This window comes from Protopterus annectens, chromosome 5.part0 (genome assembly GCF_019279795.1).
Source record: "Protopterus annectens isolate FY-2018-M chromosome 5.part0, PAN1.0, whole genome shotgun sequence".
Taxonomy (NCBI): Eukaryota; Metazoa; Chordata; order Ceratodontiformes; family Protopteridae; genus Protopterus; species Protopterus annectens.
Genome location: NC_056735.1, coordinates 363647328 through 363665623, shown reverse-complemented (window position 1 = coordinate 363665623; position 18296 = coordinate 363647328). Strand labels below are relative to the sequence as shown.

Below are 18296 nucleotides of genomic sequence, written 5' to 3'. Positions count from 1 at the left end.
AGCAAAATCCGCGGTGATTCAGTAGAGGCATTTTTGGAGCTTGTTTTTCAAATATGACTGATATACACAGCATACAAGTAAAGCCTATTTTAGTTTTTTGGCTGTAAGTAGGGAAAAACAATTTTTAGAACTTGGGAAGTTCTCCAAATGCCTTGATAAAGGCAGTTTTCGCTTCTGACTTGTTTTTTATTAAGTATTTCTGCTCTTTATTTGTGAATGAGAGCATGCTTGGGTATTTCATTTGGAATTTTATTTTCTTTGAAATGAGAAAAACACAAGGAGGAGCCAGCTGTTGTCTTTCTTGTTAAATAGGCATTGGTAAATCCTGTGCAAATGATATGCCGTAACCCTGCCATAAGATTACCTTTTTGTTTTGCTGCTTGAAGGATTGCCTGTACATGTTGGTAATTCAGGATTTTTGCATAGACTTGACGTGGATTAAGGTTTTGTGATCTACGGAGAGCTCTGTGAGCTCTTTCTATCACAATATCCTTGGAAGTAGTGTGATTTTCCAACAGTGTGGTAAAGATACTTTTTTTAAGGTATCATGAAGTTGAGGTTGTTCACATTTTTCTGGAATTCCTCGTATAAGGATGTTGTTTCTTCTGCTGCGTGCCTCCAAGTCTGTAATCTTTTGCTGCATTTCTTCTAGGACAGATCTATTATTTATTAGTTGTTTTTGTAGTTCTATTTTTATTTCATTTGCTGCAGATTTGGCATCAGCATGTTACAGGCGAGACACAATTTGTTCCAATGAAGTTCCAAATTTTGTCATTTGATCTGAAATGTTTTGGATGGCAAACTGTATGGGCATTAAAGCTGATTTCAGATCATCCATGGAGTAGGCCCCCTCAGGCTTTGCTTTAGAAGTAGATTTCAGCTTCTTGTTTTTGAGTACGCTGCTTTTTGGAAAGAGTATCTTTTTCAGGCGAAAGAAGTTGTGATAGTTTGGTTTTAGTTGTTTGTGAGTCCATTTGATCTTGGTCATTAGGCATATTGAGGTGGATTTTTAAGAGCAGTACTTTGTTGAAAACGGACTGTATTGCAGTTAATACAAGGCATCAGGCTACCATGCGGTCTGCTGCAGCAGTATACAGAACTCAAAATATTAAGTTAGTGGGATATATATACCAGAAAATTTATCCCAAATCTTTAATCCAGAAGCCTAGTTGAAGCTATTCTTGTCCGTGCTGGTCAGATATTGGTGATTGACTAGACTTGATTACAAAGATTCAGTCTGATATTTAAGGAGCTGTAGGGATAGTGTGCTTACCAGTCGTCCACCATCTTGGAATCCTGCTCGACCAAAAATCTTCATTGCTAACTACTTTCAGTACTCCATCTTGCAGGTACAGATTTTTGAGAATGCCATTTGGGATAAATTCTGCCAGTGAAGTCTTCTAGTAGGAGGTAATGGTGAAGCTGAGGATGACAGAAACCTCAAGAAAGTTCTAGAAAAAGCAAGTGAAGTGAATCTTAACCTGAATTCTCAGAAGTGCAAATTCAGGCTACCAGAAATTACGTTGGTCATTTATTTACCAGTTCAAGCTTACGACCAGATCCTTCAAAGCAAACAGCAATTCTCAAGATGCTAGCTGCAGACAATATTCAAACCCTACAACGTTTTCTTAGCATGGTTAACTATTTAGGCAAGTTCATTCTAGACTTGAGCAAACTTTCAGCACCAGAGAGCTGACATGCAGACGAATCTTGGTCATGGTTAAACCACCACCAGACAGCATTTGATGTCCTGCAACAGAGAACTGCCAGTCCACCAACTCTCAGATACTATGATGTTCACAAACCAGTTACTCTTTCTTGTGATGCTTCGAAGTCTGGTCTTGGTGCAGTAATTCAATAGAGTACACCAGTAGCCTATGCATCCAGAACTCCAACCCAAACTGAAATGCAATATGCACAGATAAAGAACTCTTGGCAATTGTGTTTGCATGCTCAAAGTTCTGTGATTATATTTATGGTAGACCTACCCAGATTGAAACAGATCACCACCCTCTAGTCACTATTTTTGAAAAAGCCTATGCATACTGCTTCAGCCAGATTACAATGCATGATGCTCAAATTGCAAAAGTATAATTTCAATCTTGTCTACACAAAAGGCAAACTTCTTTATCTTGCTGAAACTTTATCCAGATCGCCCAGAAATACCACTGATCAGCATGAAAATGAGAAACTTGATTTTAAAGTCATGGAAGTGAGAAATTTTTCTTCAACATGTTTTGATGATCTTACAAGTCATACAGCCACAGATCCATTTCTTCAGAAGCTCTACCACTTTTATCAGTCAAGGATACCATCAAAGCAATCTTGTTTACCAGTAGACTTGCAACCTTATTTTCCTTACATAGATGATTTTGTTCGACAATGGTATCATCATGTAAGATCCAAAAGTGATTGTTCCAAAGTCCTTGCAGAAACAGTATATTACTATTTTACATTGTGGCGACACAGGCACCGATTCTACCAAAATAAGGGCGAGAGGATTAGTATTTTGCCCTTCTATGTCACATGACATTGAGTGTGCACTTTTACCTTGTTCTGTATGTAACAGCACTAAGCCACATCAACACAATAAACCAAATCAGCTAAACCAGACTCCTGAACTACCCTGGTCGACAGTAGCTTCAGACATTTTCAAATGGAATGGTTAACATTACTTGCTGTTAGTAGACTCTTATTCCAATTGGTTCGAGATTGCTCTGCTTCCTAATCTAGTGTCCAGTACTGTCACGACTAAGATGAAGCATAATTTTACAGTCCATGGTAGTCCACACAGTTATTTCTGATAATAGTATAGTTTACAAGCCAGCAGTTCAAATGATTTGCTGATGAGTGGGACTTTACTCATGTTACATGTAGCCCTGAGTGCCCACAGTCAAATAGTCTGGCAGAATGTGCAGTTCAAAGCGCGAAACAATTACTAGAGAGGTCGAAATGGGACAATAGTGATGTTTTCTTGAATTGCTTGAATCTCAGAAATGTTCCTCATGATAAATATCTTGGTTCACCTGCACAGAGACTTCTGTCAAGACAAACCAAAACCACACTACCAATTAGTAGCTCATTATTGGTTCCATGTGTCAAGAACAACAGATCAGTGAAAGCCCCTCTGTTAAAGAAGCGCTTATCCCAGAAGTCCTATTATAAGTACAACGAACAACTCAATCCATTACGAGAAGGGGAGATAGTGAGGATGCAGACGTCCAAAGGTTTGGATTGGACTGATGTCATGAAAAATGCATGGCCAGAGCTGAGATAGTACACTGTGGAACTGCAAGGAGCAGAATTTAGGAGGAATTGGAAACATTTGATCCTGGAGTCTGAACCTATACTGCAGTATCATACCTGCGAGAAAGACTCTATATCTCAGAGTGAGTTTTCCAACGTTTCAGTGCCAGAGAATGTTCCTTTCCAGGGAAGAATCCTAAAATTCCTGAAGCAAGCTGTTCACAGAGGACTGGCCCCGTTGCTAAACCCAGTCCTAATTGTTATATTACTAGATCAGGTCACATTTCCAGCCCATGTTCCAGATACAAGCCAACTTGGACATGAATGTTGTGCTCATTTCTTTTGTCTGTACAACTGCATGTTTCTTATCAAATGTCATTATACTACAGGCAATTCATTAAAGAGGGAGGATGTAGATCAGTATGTATGTATACCTTTAAGAAGCTTTCTAGGGGCTTGCACAAGTGTATAAATCCTGAGCATGTGTTAGCCTGATTGCCATTTTGTAGCTAGCTGTTGAGATGTAAGCATGTCTGTGTAAGTCTGTCAGTTTATATTTTGTACTGCCTCTATCCTTCCTGATTTGTTTCTTTGTAATAAAGCGTATAAATGAACTACCCCACCTGTTTGTCTTTAACGAGAAACAAAATGAGTGACACTATCCCTGTTAAAAATCAAGTACGGGAGGCTTATAAGATAATGCTTGAAGCTCTGAAATTATTCTAGCAGACGTAATTGCAACTAAAAAGACTGTTTTCCAGGTCAAAAATATTAAAACACATTTAGCTGCAAGTTCAAAGGGAGAATGTTCCAGTAAATATCCCTGTTCCAGGGAAGAATCCTAAAATTCCTGAAGCAAGCTGTTCACTGAGGACTGGCCCCGTTGCTAAACCCAGTTCTAATTGTTATATTACTAGATCAGGTCACATTTCCAGCCCATGTTCCAGATACAAGCCAACTTGGACATGAATGTTGTGCTTATTTCTTTTGTCTGTACAATTGCATGTTTCTTATCAAATGTCATTGTACCATGGGCAATTCATTAAAGAGGGAGGATGTAGATCAATATGTATGTATACCTTTAAGAAGCTTTCTAGGGGCTTGCACAAGTGTATAAATACTGAGCATGTGTTAGCCTGACTGCCACTTTGTAGTTAGCTGTTGAGATGTAAGCATGTCTGTTGTAAGTCTATCAGTTAGTTTATATTTTGTACTGCCTCTAGCCTTCCTGATTTGTTTCTTTGTAATAAAGCGTATAAATGAACTACCCCACCTGTTTGTCTTTAATGAGAAACAAAATGAGTGACACTATCCCTGTTGAAAATCAAGTATGGGAGGCTTATAAGATAATGCTTGAAGCTCTGAAATTATTCTAGCAGACTTAATTGCAACTAAAAAGACTGTTTTCCAGGTCAAAAATATTAAAACACATTTAGCTGCAAGTTCAAAGGGAAAATGTGTTAAGGTTTGCAGTACCAAATTTAAATCCCATGATTGTATAGGATCTTTATAAGGAGGTCCAAGTAGAAGGATACCTTTTAAAAAGGCTTTGCATAGTTCAGAGGAAGCCAGGGAGGCATTCTGAAGTCCCACATGAAAAGTTTGATACGGTTGTGAGTTGGACTTTAACAGTCGATGAATTAGCTCCCTCATTAAATAAACTTGCTAAAAATTCAAGAACAGAATGAATCAGGGCTGAGATGGGGACTACCTGATTCTGCTCTGCCCAATCAACAAATCTTCTCCATTTACTTTTGTAGAGTTTTCCCACATAGCACTTATGGGAAGATAAAGGAAAGTTGTGTAAAATCTTACCATAACCATAGATGGCCTTCTCTTCCATGTTGCAGTATTCCAGACATGGATTTATTCCTTTTGCTTCGCGTACATCCGGCCAATACGCAAAAGTTCAGTCCCTTCACGGTGCGTGGGACATCTGACGTGGCTCAAGGAACGTAGGCCATAAAAGTGATGTCTGTATGCACCAGCCCTTAAAACTGAAAGCACCAGTCGGAGCCAGGCCTAGGAGGGCAGTGCCCGTTCTATGCCACCCAGAAAGAGAAATGCAACCTAACAGGAGGGGGTGGGAAGGAATACTGCAACATGGAAGAGAAGGACATCTGTGGTTATGGTAAAATTTTACACAACTTTTCTGTGTCCTTCTCTTCCCATGTTGCAGTATTCTACATATGGGTGAGTGCCAAAGCTCACGGAGAATGGGGAGGTGGCCTAGAGGCTGATTCCATAAATCCGTGAAGGATAGCCCTGGCAAACCCTGCTCTAGCTCTTGAGATGTGATCTAGTTTGTAATGCTTGGTGTACTTATGACCAAGTAGCCGCTTTGAGAATGGTAGAGACATCCAGACCCTTGAAAAAAGCTCTGGGAGGCCATAGCCCTGGTGGAATGTGCTTTAACAGTACCTTGCAGGGATTTACCATGGCATTGGTAGCAGAAGGTGATGGCTTTGGAAATCCAGACAGAAATGGTCTGTTTGGTCGCCGTTTTCCCCAGGGCTCTGGGGTGAAAGGAGATGAAAAGTTGGTCAACCTGTCTGATGGACTTGGTTTTATGCAGGCAATACTAGAGTTGCCTGTGAACATCCAGAGTGTGAAGTACACTCTCGCTGTCCCCTTGTGGGTTAGGGAAGAAGGTAGGTGTATGCCCTGATTGAGGGACAGGTCATTCACCACCTTGGGCATGAAGGAAGGGCTAGTTCTAAGAGTAATCCTGTCATTGTGGAAAACTAGGAAGGGGGGATTGATTTATAAGGGCTTGTAGCTCTGATACTCTTCTGGCTGAGGTCAATGCTACTAAAAATGCAGTTTTCCAAATACAATGTTTTAGGGAGACACTGTCGGCTGGATCAAATCAAGTGAGTGTAAACTTTCCCAAAACACAGTTAAGATCCCATGGTGGGGGAGTGGGGTTCTTAGGGGGTTTAAGATTAAGTACCCCTTTTGAGGAAAAGCTTAGCTGGAAGTCTGGATGCCACATGGGGTCCCAGAGGGAGGCGTGCTGAAATTGCAGACAAGTGAGCTTTAATGGAAGAGTAAGCCAAGTCTGTCTGTAGTAGCTCACAAAATTAAGACAGGACTAGAGGAGTTTCGCTTACAAGAGGGTCCAACTGCCTTTTTTGGCACCATATAGAAAACCCTTTCCACTTTGAAAGGTACGATTTTCTTGTATTTGGTTTCCTGACCTTCTGCAGGTCATTGAGCACACCCTCATTGTAAAGGTGTCTGAAGGGAATCGGAATCCTATCAACCACAGCGTGAGGGTGCAGTAACTGCCACTGTGGGTGAGGTAGTCAGATGCTATCTGCTCTATCTGGAAAAGGTGGTCTCTAGCTAGAGGAAGGTGATGCTCTAGCTGGAGGGGGGGCTTCCTGATGGGTTTTCTAGTTCTGGAAGGAGCTGCAGGGCGAGAGTGCTTCCTTATGAACTGGGTTTTAACTGGGTAATTTATCTGAAATTTTGGCATGGGAGAAACAAGCAGGTGTTTTAAATCCTGCATTTCTTTTCCTTTTTGCTGTAGTGACTTGGAGGTCGGCCACTTTTGCACCAAACAAGGCCGAACTGTCCAGGGGTGCATCTATAGGCTTTGCCCTAAAGTCCTCAGGAAGGGGCTGTAGGCGTAGCCAGGAATACCTTCTTAAGGCATAATTTGATGCTGCTGAGGTAGCTGAGGTTGCAGCAGCATCATAGCTGTACTTTATGGAGTGCCTGGTAACCTGGGCGATAAGCCAAAAGGGAAGACCGTGATGCTTTGGAGCATAGTCTGGTGTATCAGACATTTCCTTGGAGGCTTTTTCCAGGAGCTATATGGTGTATTTTGCAATAAGAGTTTGGTAATTTGTAGCCCTAAAGGACAAGGTGGCAGAAGTGTAAATTTTCTTACCCAGCCTTTCCATGGCCTTGCTGTCTTTGTCAGCTGGAAGTATTGTGGTAGTGGGTAAGAGCTTAGAAGCCTTGTCTGTGGAGAAGGAGATAGTAGCAGGGTCTTGTAGGTGGGCACTTTGGTAGGTACTTGGCAATGTCAGGAACTTTGTAAAGTTTGTCAGGTCTGCATGGGGCAGTGGTTGAGAATCTAGGTTTAAGGATGCTGAGGAGAAGGCATCCAAGAATGCAGGCAGGATTGGAGGAACAGCAGACGGGCTTGGGGAATCCATATGAATGAAGTTGTAGTATCTTTTTTTGTACTTCAGTCATCTCTGAAGATTCCCACTTGAAATGGTCTTTCATCTTAGAGATGGTTTCCCCGAAGTTCAAATCCTCAATTGGGAAGTCAGGGTCAAAGGATTCTTCCTCTGGGGAATCATACCCCAAGGGAGGAGAGATCTGGGAGGTGTAAGAAAGAGATTCTTCAGAAGAATCAGAAAGGTCTTCCTCTTCCCTCGTGGTATGATTTGAAGTTTGAGGCCTAGGGCTCAAGAGTGGAGGAGGAATGCTAGCAAGCCCTGCAGAAGCAGGATGTAAGGCCATTAAGGCATTAAACAGGCTTTGACTGAAGGTCTGCCAGTCAGGCATTGCTTTCAAAAGGGGAAGAAAGCTGCTTCCTCTTTTCTTTTAACGGGTCTAGCTGGCATCTGAAGGGGGGAAATCTTGGAATCCTGAGACTAAAAAACTAGAGGCATCCAACAGGCCTATAAGCAACCGCTGGTTCTCCCCTGGATTTGGTACAGCCTCCACGGACATCCCCTCCACAGGGGATTGTGCGGCTTCCGTAGAGGTACCTACTATATTCTAAGATAGCAAAATCAGATTAGTCTACCAGGCCAACATCGGCCATAAGCTGATGGTAGGATGCTTCAGGTGCAGTGGCAATAGCAGGCCATGAAATCTTGGCTGCCTTCAGTGGTTGAATAGGTATGTCAGATAAAGCCTCCATCCATAATGCAATCTGTTTAACCTTTGATTTTCTAAGTATAGGTTTAGTGCATGCAAACTACGCAAAGTTTTGGGCACAAACGCCTGACAAATTGAACAGGCCTTGTAGTCATGTGACCGTCCCAAAGAGAAGAGACACTGATAGTGAACATCCTTGAGGAATCTGCCAGACATCCGTACACTTGTCGTTTCTGGATGACATTAACAGGCAATACAATAAAGTAAAAAGGACTGAAACATTCCCCAACAGGGTACTTATCTAATTTCTCAACTCCGACGGCAGGGGGAGCAGGAACACCTGGCATATGACTGAGGTTCTGAGGGCTGGTGGATGCAAACATCACTTGAGCCACATAAGACATCCCATGTACCATGAAGGGACAGAAAACCATTGCATACTGCCCAGACATATACAAAGCAAGAGGAGTAAACCCATATGTGGAATAATGCAACATGGGAACAGAAGAACATCTGTATCAAATGGACAGGTGAAGAGAGCATAGGGTTGCTTGGCTATTAATGGAATTGGGGAAACCAAGCAGTCAGTTTAAGATTTAACATAGCTGGGTGAACCATGCCTGTTGGGTGAGACACAATGTATGGAGCTGGATGCAGAATCCAAGGTGGGTAGAGAAGATGAGGCCAAAGGAAAAGGAACCAAATTTGTCGAGGATAGTATTCTTTAATGAGGATGACTTTTGTTCTACAACCTGGCTTGCCTTCTGAAGGAATTTGGGAATTAAAGGAATCTGGGCATACAGAAGTCCAGGGGGTCAATCATGGAGTACACAGCATCCCTCAGTGACTCTCCTGGTTAGGGTATTAGGGCAAAGAAGCTACGGCACTTGTTTAGGGGAGATGCAGACAGATCACAGCAAGGCTGGCCCATGTCTGTCACTTTGTTACTGAGAGACCATTCTTGATGCTATAAGATGGACCTGCTCAGTTTATCACACTGGACTTCCCCAGAATATGCTCTGCAATTAGAAAGCAGTTGGAAGATACTGTCCACTGCCACACCATTAGGGATTCTTGACACAGGGGGTAAGATCTAGTTCCCCCTTGTTTGCTGATGTACCAAAACCACTGACATGTTGTCCATTTGGACTGCAATTGTTCTGAGGGGGAGAGAATTCTGGAATGCTTGCAACTCAAAGCAACACACTAATTTCCAGAACACTGACATGCAAGTTAGCCTCTTCGGGGGACCAAGCGCCTTGGACCGCCTTCTCCAGAACCCCCCCCCCCCCCCAAGTCCCACCCAATATGGGAAGCATCTGTGGTTACTATGGCATTGGACTGAGGGAGAATGAAAGGACGACCTTGTAACAGCTGTTGTGACTGCATACACCTGGATAGATATAATTTGCATTAGTACACAACCACAACACTAAAACTGAAGGATACAGCTCCACAAAACCACAAAGTTAGAAATCCAAAAAGACATGTTTATTAAAAATCTCTAGCGCCTCTGCTTACTTGCCTTTAGAGAGGACATTACAAAAACACACAGCACCTAAAATATCCTAATCAATCATCACAACAATACATTAAACAATCACGTTATTAAAAGTCTCCAATTACATTCAGCATTCAAACCATATGAAAGTGTCATATTTCAATATAAAAATTAATTCTTTGTACAATTTTTAATATTTACTTCTCTAGATTTCTCAACACACACTTGTTCTAATACTGTTGCTTGTAGTCAAACTATATTGTTATGGAACATTTTAAAATGCACTGCAACACAGGACTTTCTATCTTAGACTTTTTTATGTCTCTTAAATGTTCTTGTAATCTTGTTTTAAAGGCCCTTTTGCTCTCACCTATATAAAACTTATCACAAGGACACTTCAAGGCATATATTATTCCTTCCGTATTACAACTGTATTTGCCCTGTATTATATATTTTCTCCCATTAAAGGCACACATCACCCTCACCTACATGAAAACTCTACCGAAGGTTTTCTTTTATCCCTACAAATTCACATTAGGTGCAGGCACTTTTCTAATTACAGTAAAAAGATAAACAATTCTCAATGCTGCTGCTTCGGTACCATAGGGCTGGAAAGCCCATCCCCCATCCATTCGTGAGGCAGTACATCACATTGTTTCTGGAGGAATTTGTCTCCTCCTTCATTATGTACTTTCAACACAGTCCAAATGAGTAGATCCACCTGCTTAGGCATTGCTCACAATGTGGCGTAAGCTGTATACCGGCTTGCCAAGGTAACAACTGTTATAAAAATATTGGTCACGTCGTTGTGGAACACATGTTCTTATTAGGGAGCTACTCCGTCAGCAACAGTTTCCCTCATGAGTGAAAACCATATTGGAGCATTTATTTTGGTGTGAAAGTTGTTGATAAAGGGTTTGTAAAACAAGGAAAAACAGGAACTGTAGTAACTTGCATAAGTGTATTTTTTTTCTTAAATAAGCTTTTACCGGTAAAAACATTTGTGTTACACCCCCCCCCCCCACGACTGTTGCATTCCTGACTGTCAAGCTTTACCAAGTGCCCAGCAGAAGAAATGTCCCTACTGTTATAGTAAACAATATTTGTAACGATGCCCTTTCAGTACTCCCAATAGTTTCCTCAGGGGCAGCTCGTGCCATCGAGCTGCAGCCCCCCCCAGCTGTGAAAAGAAAAAAAAAAGATTAACATTTTTTAAAAAAATAAAATATTTAGTAGCATTTGAATAACACTGCTTGGCTGCAAGACCGACTGACTCGCTGTTAAAGTCCCAGAACTCGAACTGCGCACACATGCATGCTCGGTGAGTTCTGGGTTTAAAAAAAAACTAGTTTCTGTAAATCTAGACTGCTGTAAAACCAGTTCAGATTAAGAAGAGAAGGCATCAGTGTACACATGTACCACAAGACAGACAAAAAGGAACTCCAGTAACTCAGAACAAAACACCGCGGAGGCTAGGAACACAAACGACACTTTAATGGAAAAAAAAAACAGTAACGTTATTGTTTTTTCCATTTAAGTGTCGTTTGTGTTCCTAGCCTCCGCGGTGTTTTGTTGCAATTTATCAGTGTACAGATGCCCAGAAGTCTATGCGGTTTGTAACCGTGATAAAGTGGAAGGGGATCGGACTGCCTCGCCCGCAGTCATGTACATGATGTGGATGGCTGCATGGCTACTGATTGGTTCTCCCTCTCTTCCTGTGCTTTGCGTGCTGGGAAAAAGAGACCGAGAAACAGTCAGCAGCAAACTGGAGTTCGTTCGATCGGACAGCAGACAGAGCAGTGCGGTGCACCTTCAACTTGTTTCACCTGTTGCTGGGTTTGGAAAAAAAAAACAGAAAGAGCACTTTTTAAGTGAAAAGCAAGGAAAAGAAGTGGAAATTAATAAATTATAGCAGGTCAGTGAAGGAGGATAGTAAAAAAAGTTAAGTAGAATAAGAATTCTTTTTAAGTTGCACTTGCTTACATTACATATTACATACCTCAGTCCCAACTGTACAGATTTTCATAGAATATCCAGATTTTTGCATCACATTTTTGGTCCGTTTTTCATAAAATTGTTGTTTTCTGGCAAATTAGTGGCAAATCATTAACGATTGAAGTTAGAAAATGACGACAGACATTTGAGTTTCAGATTTCTTAGCATGCGCTTTGACCCTCCATGGACTTCTCAAACAGAAAAGCTTAGGTTTACTACAAGAGCCCATAAAAATAAACACTGTTTTTATTTTCTTCCGTCTTAGGTTTTTCTTTTATGTTGAGGTGTGGAGTTGTAGCTAGAATATTTCTACTTAGTATGGGTGTTTATTTTCTTGTATAAAGCAGCAGTTAGTAGAGTCAAGCACATATTGAACACTTTTTTTTTTTAGATGGAAAATAAATGTATGTTTGTTTACTTTTATGCTGTATTTTCAGTATGTACTGTATGAGAACAACTATAAATTACAAGTTTCTAAGGGAAATTGTATTAGTTGATTAGCATACCTCTCAGCACAATAAATCTGGACAAAGCTAGAAATAATGGGGGAACTAAGGCTCAGAAATACGGACAGATTTTAAATACTGCTCCTGTAAACTTAGAAAGCTGCTAGACTGACATATTTTGCATCATTCTAAATTTTCTGAAGGATATGAAGTCTGAAACTCAAATGTCATTATTTAGTGTCATTTAGTGACTTCAATCATACCCTTCAGAAAATTCATACTAATGCAAGACCTACTATGCTATCAACTTTCTATGTTTGTAAGAGCAATATTTAAAATTTGTCCCTATTTTTGGGCCTTTGTCCCACTTTCAGTTGTGTGTTTTGTAAAGATAACAGGTTCATTTTTAGAGACTGATGAAATTAAAGACAATCCATTTTCAAGTTGAGCAACCTTCACTCAGGGGTAAGAAAGTGCAATACTTCCCTTACCCAGAATAGCACCGAGTTGACTTTGGACTTAATATCCTCAACATAGTGCAAGAAACTTTGCTGTTGAACTAACTAGATACCCGTTCTGTTTTTGTACTTCACTTCTACAGAGAGGTGAAGAACATTGCTTCAAGTTTTTTAGTGTTTAAAAGTAATTTGTTAGCTAGTCTCCCAGAGGAGAGTTGCCGCAGATCTTGGTCAAGCTGTATTTCAATAGTTGTATTTCATAAGCTGGATCTGTAGATTGCAACATCATCAGCAGCATATAAGACAATTATCATACATGGTAGGATAGTTGACGGCTTGTTTTTAAGAAGTAATAAAAAGAACTGGAGAGAAGAAGGATCCACAAGGACACCTTTAGGGGGGGGGGGGTAAGGCTGATTTTGAGAACTGTAAAGTTTCTGTTAGAGAAGAACTCCTTCAACTAGGGAAGGGCTTGCATGCTTATTTTGGCATGAATTAGTGAGCTGTTGAGATGGTAGTGATCTACCAGGTCAGGTGAAATATCTTAGTTAAGACAGTGATTTAGTTACCTTTGTCTGCATTCCAAAGAAGGTACATAATGCAGTCATTGTGCTCCTTACAGGCCGAAAAAATGTTGATTTTTTTGGAGAGTACTGTATGGTCATGCAATTATTCACAAAGCTGAGTGCATATTAAATTTTTGAATATTTCCCAAGGGTGGGGAATTTGAGAAATAGACAAGTTGTTTCTAGAAGACAGCTTTGCGACTATGGGACTGCCTTATCAATGGCTTAACACTGGGTGGGCATGCTGATTTTGATTAAACAGAGGTAGAGTGTGATCTTTACATATGGAGATAAACTGTGCATGCATGCCACAACAGCTAATGGCTGCATCAAACGGTATATGGCTTTTAACACTCTCCGTTACTTATGTTTGATGCTGTTATGTTAAATGGTACAGAGAATGTAGATAGATCAGGGACTTGTGCATGCAGGCTGTGTGAGGAATGTGGACGGGGTACAATGGAATTTGAGAGCTCTTTTAGGAAGTAACTAGTGGTGGGGTTACTGACATGAATGGGGTTTTGTTATCTATGAGAGTGCTTTTAATAGAAGAATTGTCCAATACCATGATTGACTAGGGTCCACAATGGTTTTGGTTTACTTAGTAGGGCTAGACTGAAGGTGTATAGCCATGTGCCTTCAATGATTCATTTCATCCACGTTTCTAACAATGAATGAATGCTTCCCTGCTTCTTTGGATGAGCATGTTTTCTGCTTTCTCCATGCATTATTTCCCAAGTTTGAATAGTGTTTTAGTTCTTTAGTAACAAGAGTTTTTTCTTGGCTTTAGCAAGTTTGTTGATTTTTAGAGAGGTGTTCATTTTGCAGGAATATAGGCTTTCTTGTTAGAAAGATAATAATGGAGTTCTTAAAACATTGGGCTTGAAAGACCAGTCAATTTTGTAAGTCATTTCTGAGAGCCAATATTTTTTCCAGTTTTGGAGTGAAATATGAATTGCGTAGAATGAGGTTTTTAAAGAGTGTTTAAGGAACATGTTATACACTATCCGTGGTATGGGACTGTTGATCCAGCTGCTAGTGATCCATGTCTTTTGGGGGCTGTTGATGACTTTTTTTTTTTTTTTTTAACATAATATCCTGGCAGGAGTCAAAGAGATACTAGGTATGCAGTGTGTTCTGGAGAGCCATTTGTGGATGACATCTGTTTTTTTTTTTTTTTTTTTTTTTAACCTGGTATTTTTTTACAGGGTTAGTCAAGATAAATTAGGATGGCTTATCAATGTTTTGTTGTCTAATTTTGCATGAGTTGTGTGTATGGGTGAACTGAAGTAAGATCACATGCAAGTTCTTGGCTATGTGATTTAAAAGAAATATAGTAATGTAACCGTGGTCTTTTATTTTCATTATTTTAAACCTTGTAGGCTCAAAGCAGATTCTCTGGGGAGGCAGTTGGGATGGGGGAATGCTTATGTGCAAATGGAATGACTGCAGTTCTAGCTTGTTTTGCAAGACTAATGTGCATTTGGTTGAAGTAAGATCAACCATAAGCTCTGAACTGAGTGCTGTTTATGTGAAATACTGACCTCAATGACAGCACTGTTTTTTTGTTTTTGTTTTGAACCTCGCAAGATCAAATCGGATACTGTGGGTGGGGTAGGCAATGGGAATTGGAGCTGGGTGTGAATTAAACAAATTGCCCTGCTGTTCACTGTTGTTGTAATTATATCTTTGCCAAACTGTAATACGTTTTCATCTGTATTTTAAGATGAATGTAAAATAATTGGCGAGTCGATGAGTATTTCTGTAACATAACTTCAACCCTTTCTAGTTGGCCAAACCCCTTTCTAGCTGGCCACACCCATTCAGCTGTCTCCTGCAGCCCCCCTTTGATTTGAAGTCACCAGCCACCACTGAGTTTCTTATAGAAAATGATTTGCTTTATCTATCTAAACTTCAGATGTCCTTAAAAAATGGTATGCTAAGAATGTCTGTGTACATACGTGGCTTGGTGGGTTACTTGTTTCTCTTTGCTGTCAGTTACTGCACTTCTATAACTGTTTTACATAAAGTACTACACCATACACTCCCAGCTCCTGAGTTTGGCTGCTTTGCTTCCCAGTACTGATAAAGCACTTTTGTCTGTATGTCAATAAGCAGAAATCAAGTATGTATGCTGTGTTGCCTAGCAAATTCTGCTGTAACTGTCCCCATGAGTAGTTTTATGGATAAAGGTCTTGTCCACTTAGCGCAGATTATAAACTGCAGCAGGCACACTGCCTGTGGCATTGGGCTGAATGTCACAGCCAAATGGACTGCTCGGGACAGATGAAAGCAGGCCTGAAGAGCATTAGATAGCAGGGTCCAATGATGGTAAGAAGCGTTTATTTCAAGTTTTGCTGCTGTGCCAGAAATCTTCCAGCAGCCGTTCAGCAACAATTAATGCCTGTGCTACATGGTTATGTACAGGTGAGGACAAATAGCTTTCAGGCATACCTCTCCACCTCTAACAGCAAGAAATCTGGACAAAGCCATAAACAAAAGTGGGATAAAGGGCCAAAAATAGGGACACAATTTATATATTGCTCTTACAAACTTAGAAGCTTGATAGAACAATAAGTTTTGCATTAGCATACATTTTCTGAAGGGTATGAAGTCTAAAACTCAAATGTCTATCATTATTTTCTAACCTTAATATTTAATGATTTTCCACTAATTTGCCAGAAAAACACAAATATTTGAAATAACAGACCAAAATTATGAGGCAAAAAATCTTGTCATTCTGCGAAAATCTGTACAGTTGCGGGCACGAGTAATTTCAGAGCAGGTTAGCCCAACTGATCAGAAAAGTGTACGTGTAGAAGTGGGTTTATGTTTCTGCCTCCTTGTGAGTGAATGCATGCATGAAAGCAGAAGAGACTGTTTGAGAGTGATCTTGTGATTGAATGCATGCATAAAAGAATATATTTTGTTGTGTGAAAGCAGAAGGGACTGTGTGCGCGCACGAGTGTATGTGTGTGACAGTGAACTTGATCGAGACGTTATTTTACAGTCGCTAAGCAGCACTTCTGCCGTTTAGCAATTGCAAAATAAAAATAAATGAAACAGTAATAAAGTATGTGTGTACGTTTCTGTCTGTATGTGTGAGTGAATGTGTGCACAAAAGCAGAAGAGAGAGAGTGCGTGTGTGTATGAGAGAGAGACAGAGAGAGAGAGAGATACAGTGATACGGGGAAAGCAATCCACACTATATATATATATATATATATATATATAATGTGTATGTGTGTGTATCTGTGTGAGAGAGAGAGAGACAGACAGTCGGGTTGGGATAATCATGGAGGTCTAAATAAGTGTGACGAGTTGATACAGGGGTGGGAAACTGCCAGAATTTGTAAGGCAAACAGTACACAAAGTGTGAATAACTTGAGTAATCCCAGACATGGGAAGTTATGCCTGGAACTATTCAGTCAACCATAAGGGAGCAGCACAAATTTTGAGGAGGATATGGCAAACATGCAAAAGAGAAAGATAAAGAAACACAGGAGGGGAGAAATAAGAATAAGTCATTCCTAGTTTGAGCTACCAGAGGTGAAGGGAAAACTGTCGAAGAAATATGGACTTTTTGGAGACCTTACATATATATATATATATATATATATATATATATATATATATATATATATATATATATATATAAAAATATGGAGGACAGGGGAATGGGAGGAAACGGGAGGAGAGGGGGATTACGATCACAGAATTGACTAAAATAAAACTAGTAATGCAAGTAAATCAAGAAAAAGGATCCAATGATGCTAAAAAGAGATGGAAAGGGAGAAGATAAAGGACCAGGTGGAATGGAACTGGTAGAAAATCAACTAAGAAGGAGAAGTGATCAAAACAAGGGAAACATAAGAAGGAAAGAAGTAGGTGAAAACAAAAGGAAATGGTTTCAAAAATGGGTGGGATAAAAAGAGGGAGGTAGGAAACGGATGATGCATAAGACCCTAGGCTTATATAAGGAACAGGAAGTGTGGCAAAAAAAATGAAAAAAGGGAGAAAGAAGAGTGGACACCAGATGAAAAAGAGGGGGAAGTCTGGAGGATGGTCAAAGAAGCCAGAGTTATAGTGAGAGAATGAAACATGAAAGAAAAGTGGAAAATGACACCTGCTGGAGACATCACACAGGGAAAGCTGGAACCATGCACACACGCTGTGGGAAAAGCTGATGGGCAAGGCAAATGTGTATAGTAAAATAAAGAAATGGAAGGAAAAATGAACAGGATTCCAGAATAAGTGGGAGCTGTATTCTTTTAGGAAAAGACACACCATGAAGAAACAGACCAAAAATTTTGAGCAGAGTGAACAAATCTACAGCAGTAAATGGGTGGGACAGAAAAGCAGTGGAACGAACCCCAAGAATCACAAAGATTAGTTAAATTAGAAGAGGAAGGAAAGAAACCCTGGCAAAATGAGAACAATGTAGGGGGATAATGAAAATCAGAATGAGACAAAAAAAAAGCTACAATGGAATGGGAAAAACTGAGACAGGGAGTGAAGGGGAGAGGTAAAATAGATAACTCAAATTGAGGGAGGGAGGAAAGTAATACATGAAAAAAGAGGGTAAAACTGGACAAAAAGGAGGCATACTCTACTAGCAGAGAGAGAAATGTACATGGATTCATTATTGTAACAATTGTTAGAAAATAATAGTGTACCAAATGGGAGACTACACACATGCATATTTGATTCCTCCAGTGCTGAAAATCAATAAAAATACATTTAAAATTACTGCTGTGGCTGAGCCATTGGAAGAACTTCAAAAATTATGAGATTTTAAGTTTCTAGGCTGCTTAGATTACTTGAACAGCTGGAAAACAGATGATTCAAATAAGGCACAAAAGTGGGCAGCAAGATATGAGGCAGCATGAAGTCTGCTGTGCTAGACAACAACAACCAAAAAAATATTTTATGATAATTAAGTGGCTTTGACATAGGCTGTGGGACAGAAATCAGTGGTAGAAAAATCAGAACTTCTAAGCAGGTTGAAATATTAAGTAAAAAAGTTTAACTGTTATGTCTGTGGAAATAAAGTTATGACGTGTTTCTTCTTCAGTTTTTGTGAATTTGAGCTGAGCAGGATTACTGGTTTTGAAGTGGGGGGAGGGGCAATATACATTTACAGAATCATGGCGCTTTCCTTTTAAAAAAACATTTGGGCCAAACAGGTTAGTTATTGCAAAACCTGGATAATTTCTATACCACAGATGACCTAGGTCTG

At 40.1% G+C, this 18296-nt stretch overlaps 1 protein-coding gene across 1 annotated transcript in view; it reads right to left on the bottom strand.

Moving 5' to 3' along the window:
* Nucleotides 1-18296, bottom strand: part of USP9X (ubiquitin specific peptidase 9 X-linked) — a 5037693-nt gene that overhangs the window by 1223202 nt on the left and 3796195 nt on the right. The window contains exon 33 of the mRNA XM_044071835.1: nucleotides 1329-1342. Within this exon, the coding sequence (XP_043927770.1) occupies nucleotides 1329-1342 (14 nt within the window). The remainder of the gene's footprint in view (nucleotides 1-1328; nucleotides 1343-18296) is intronic.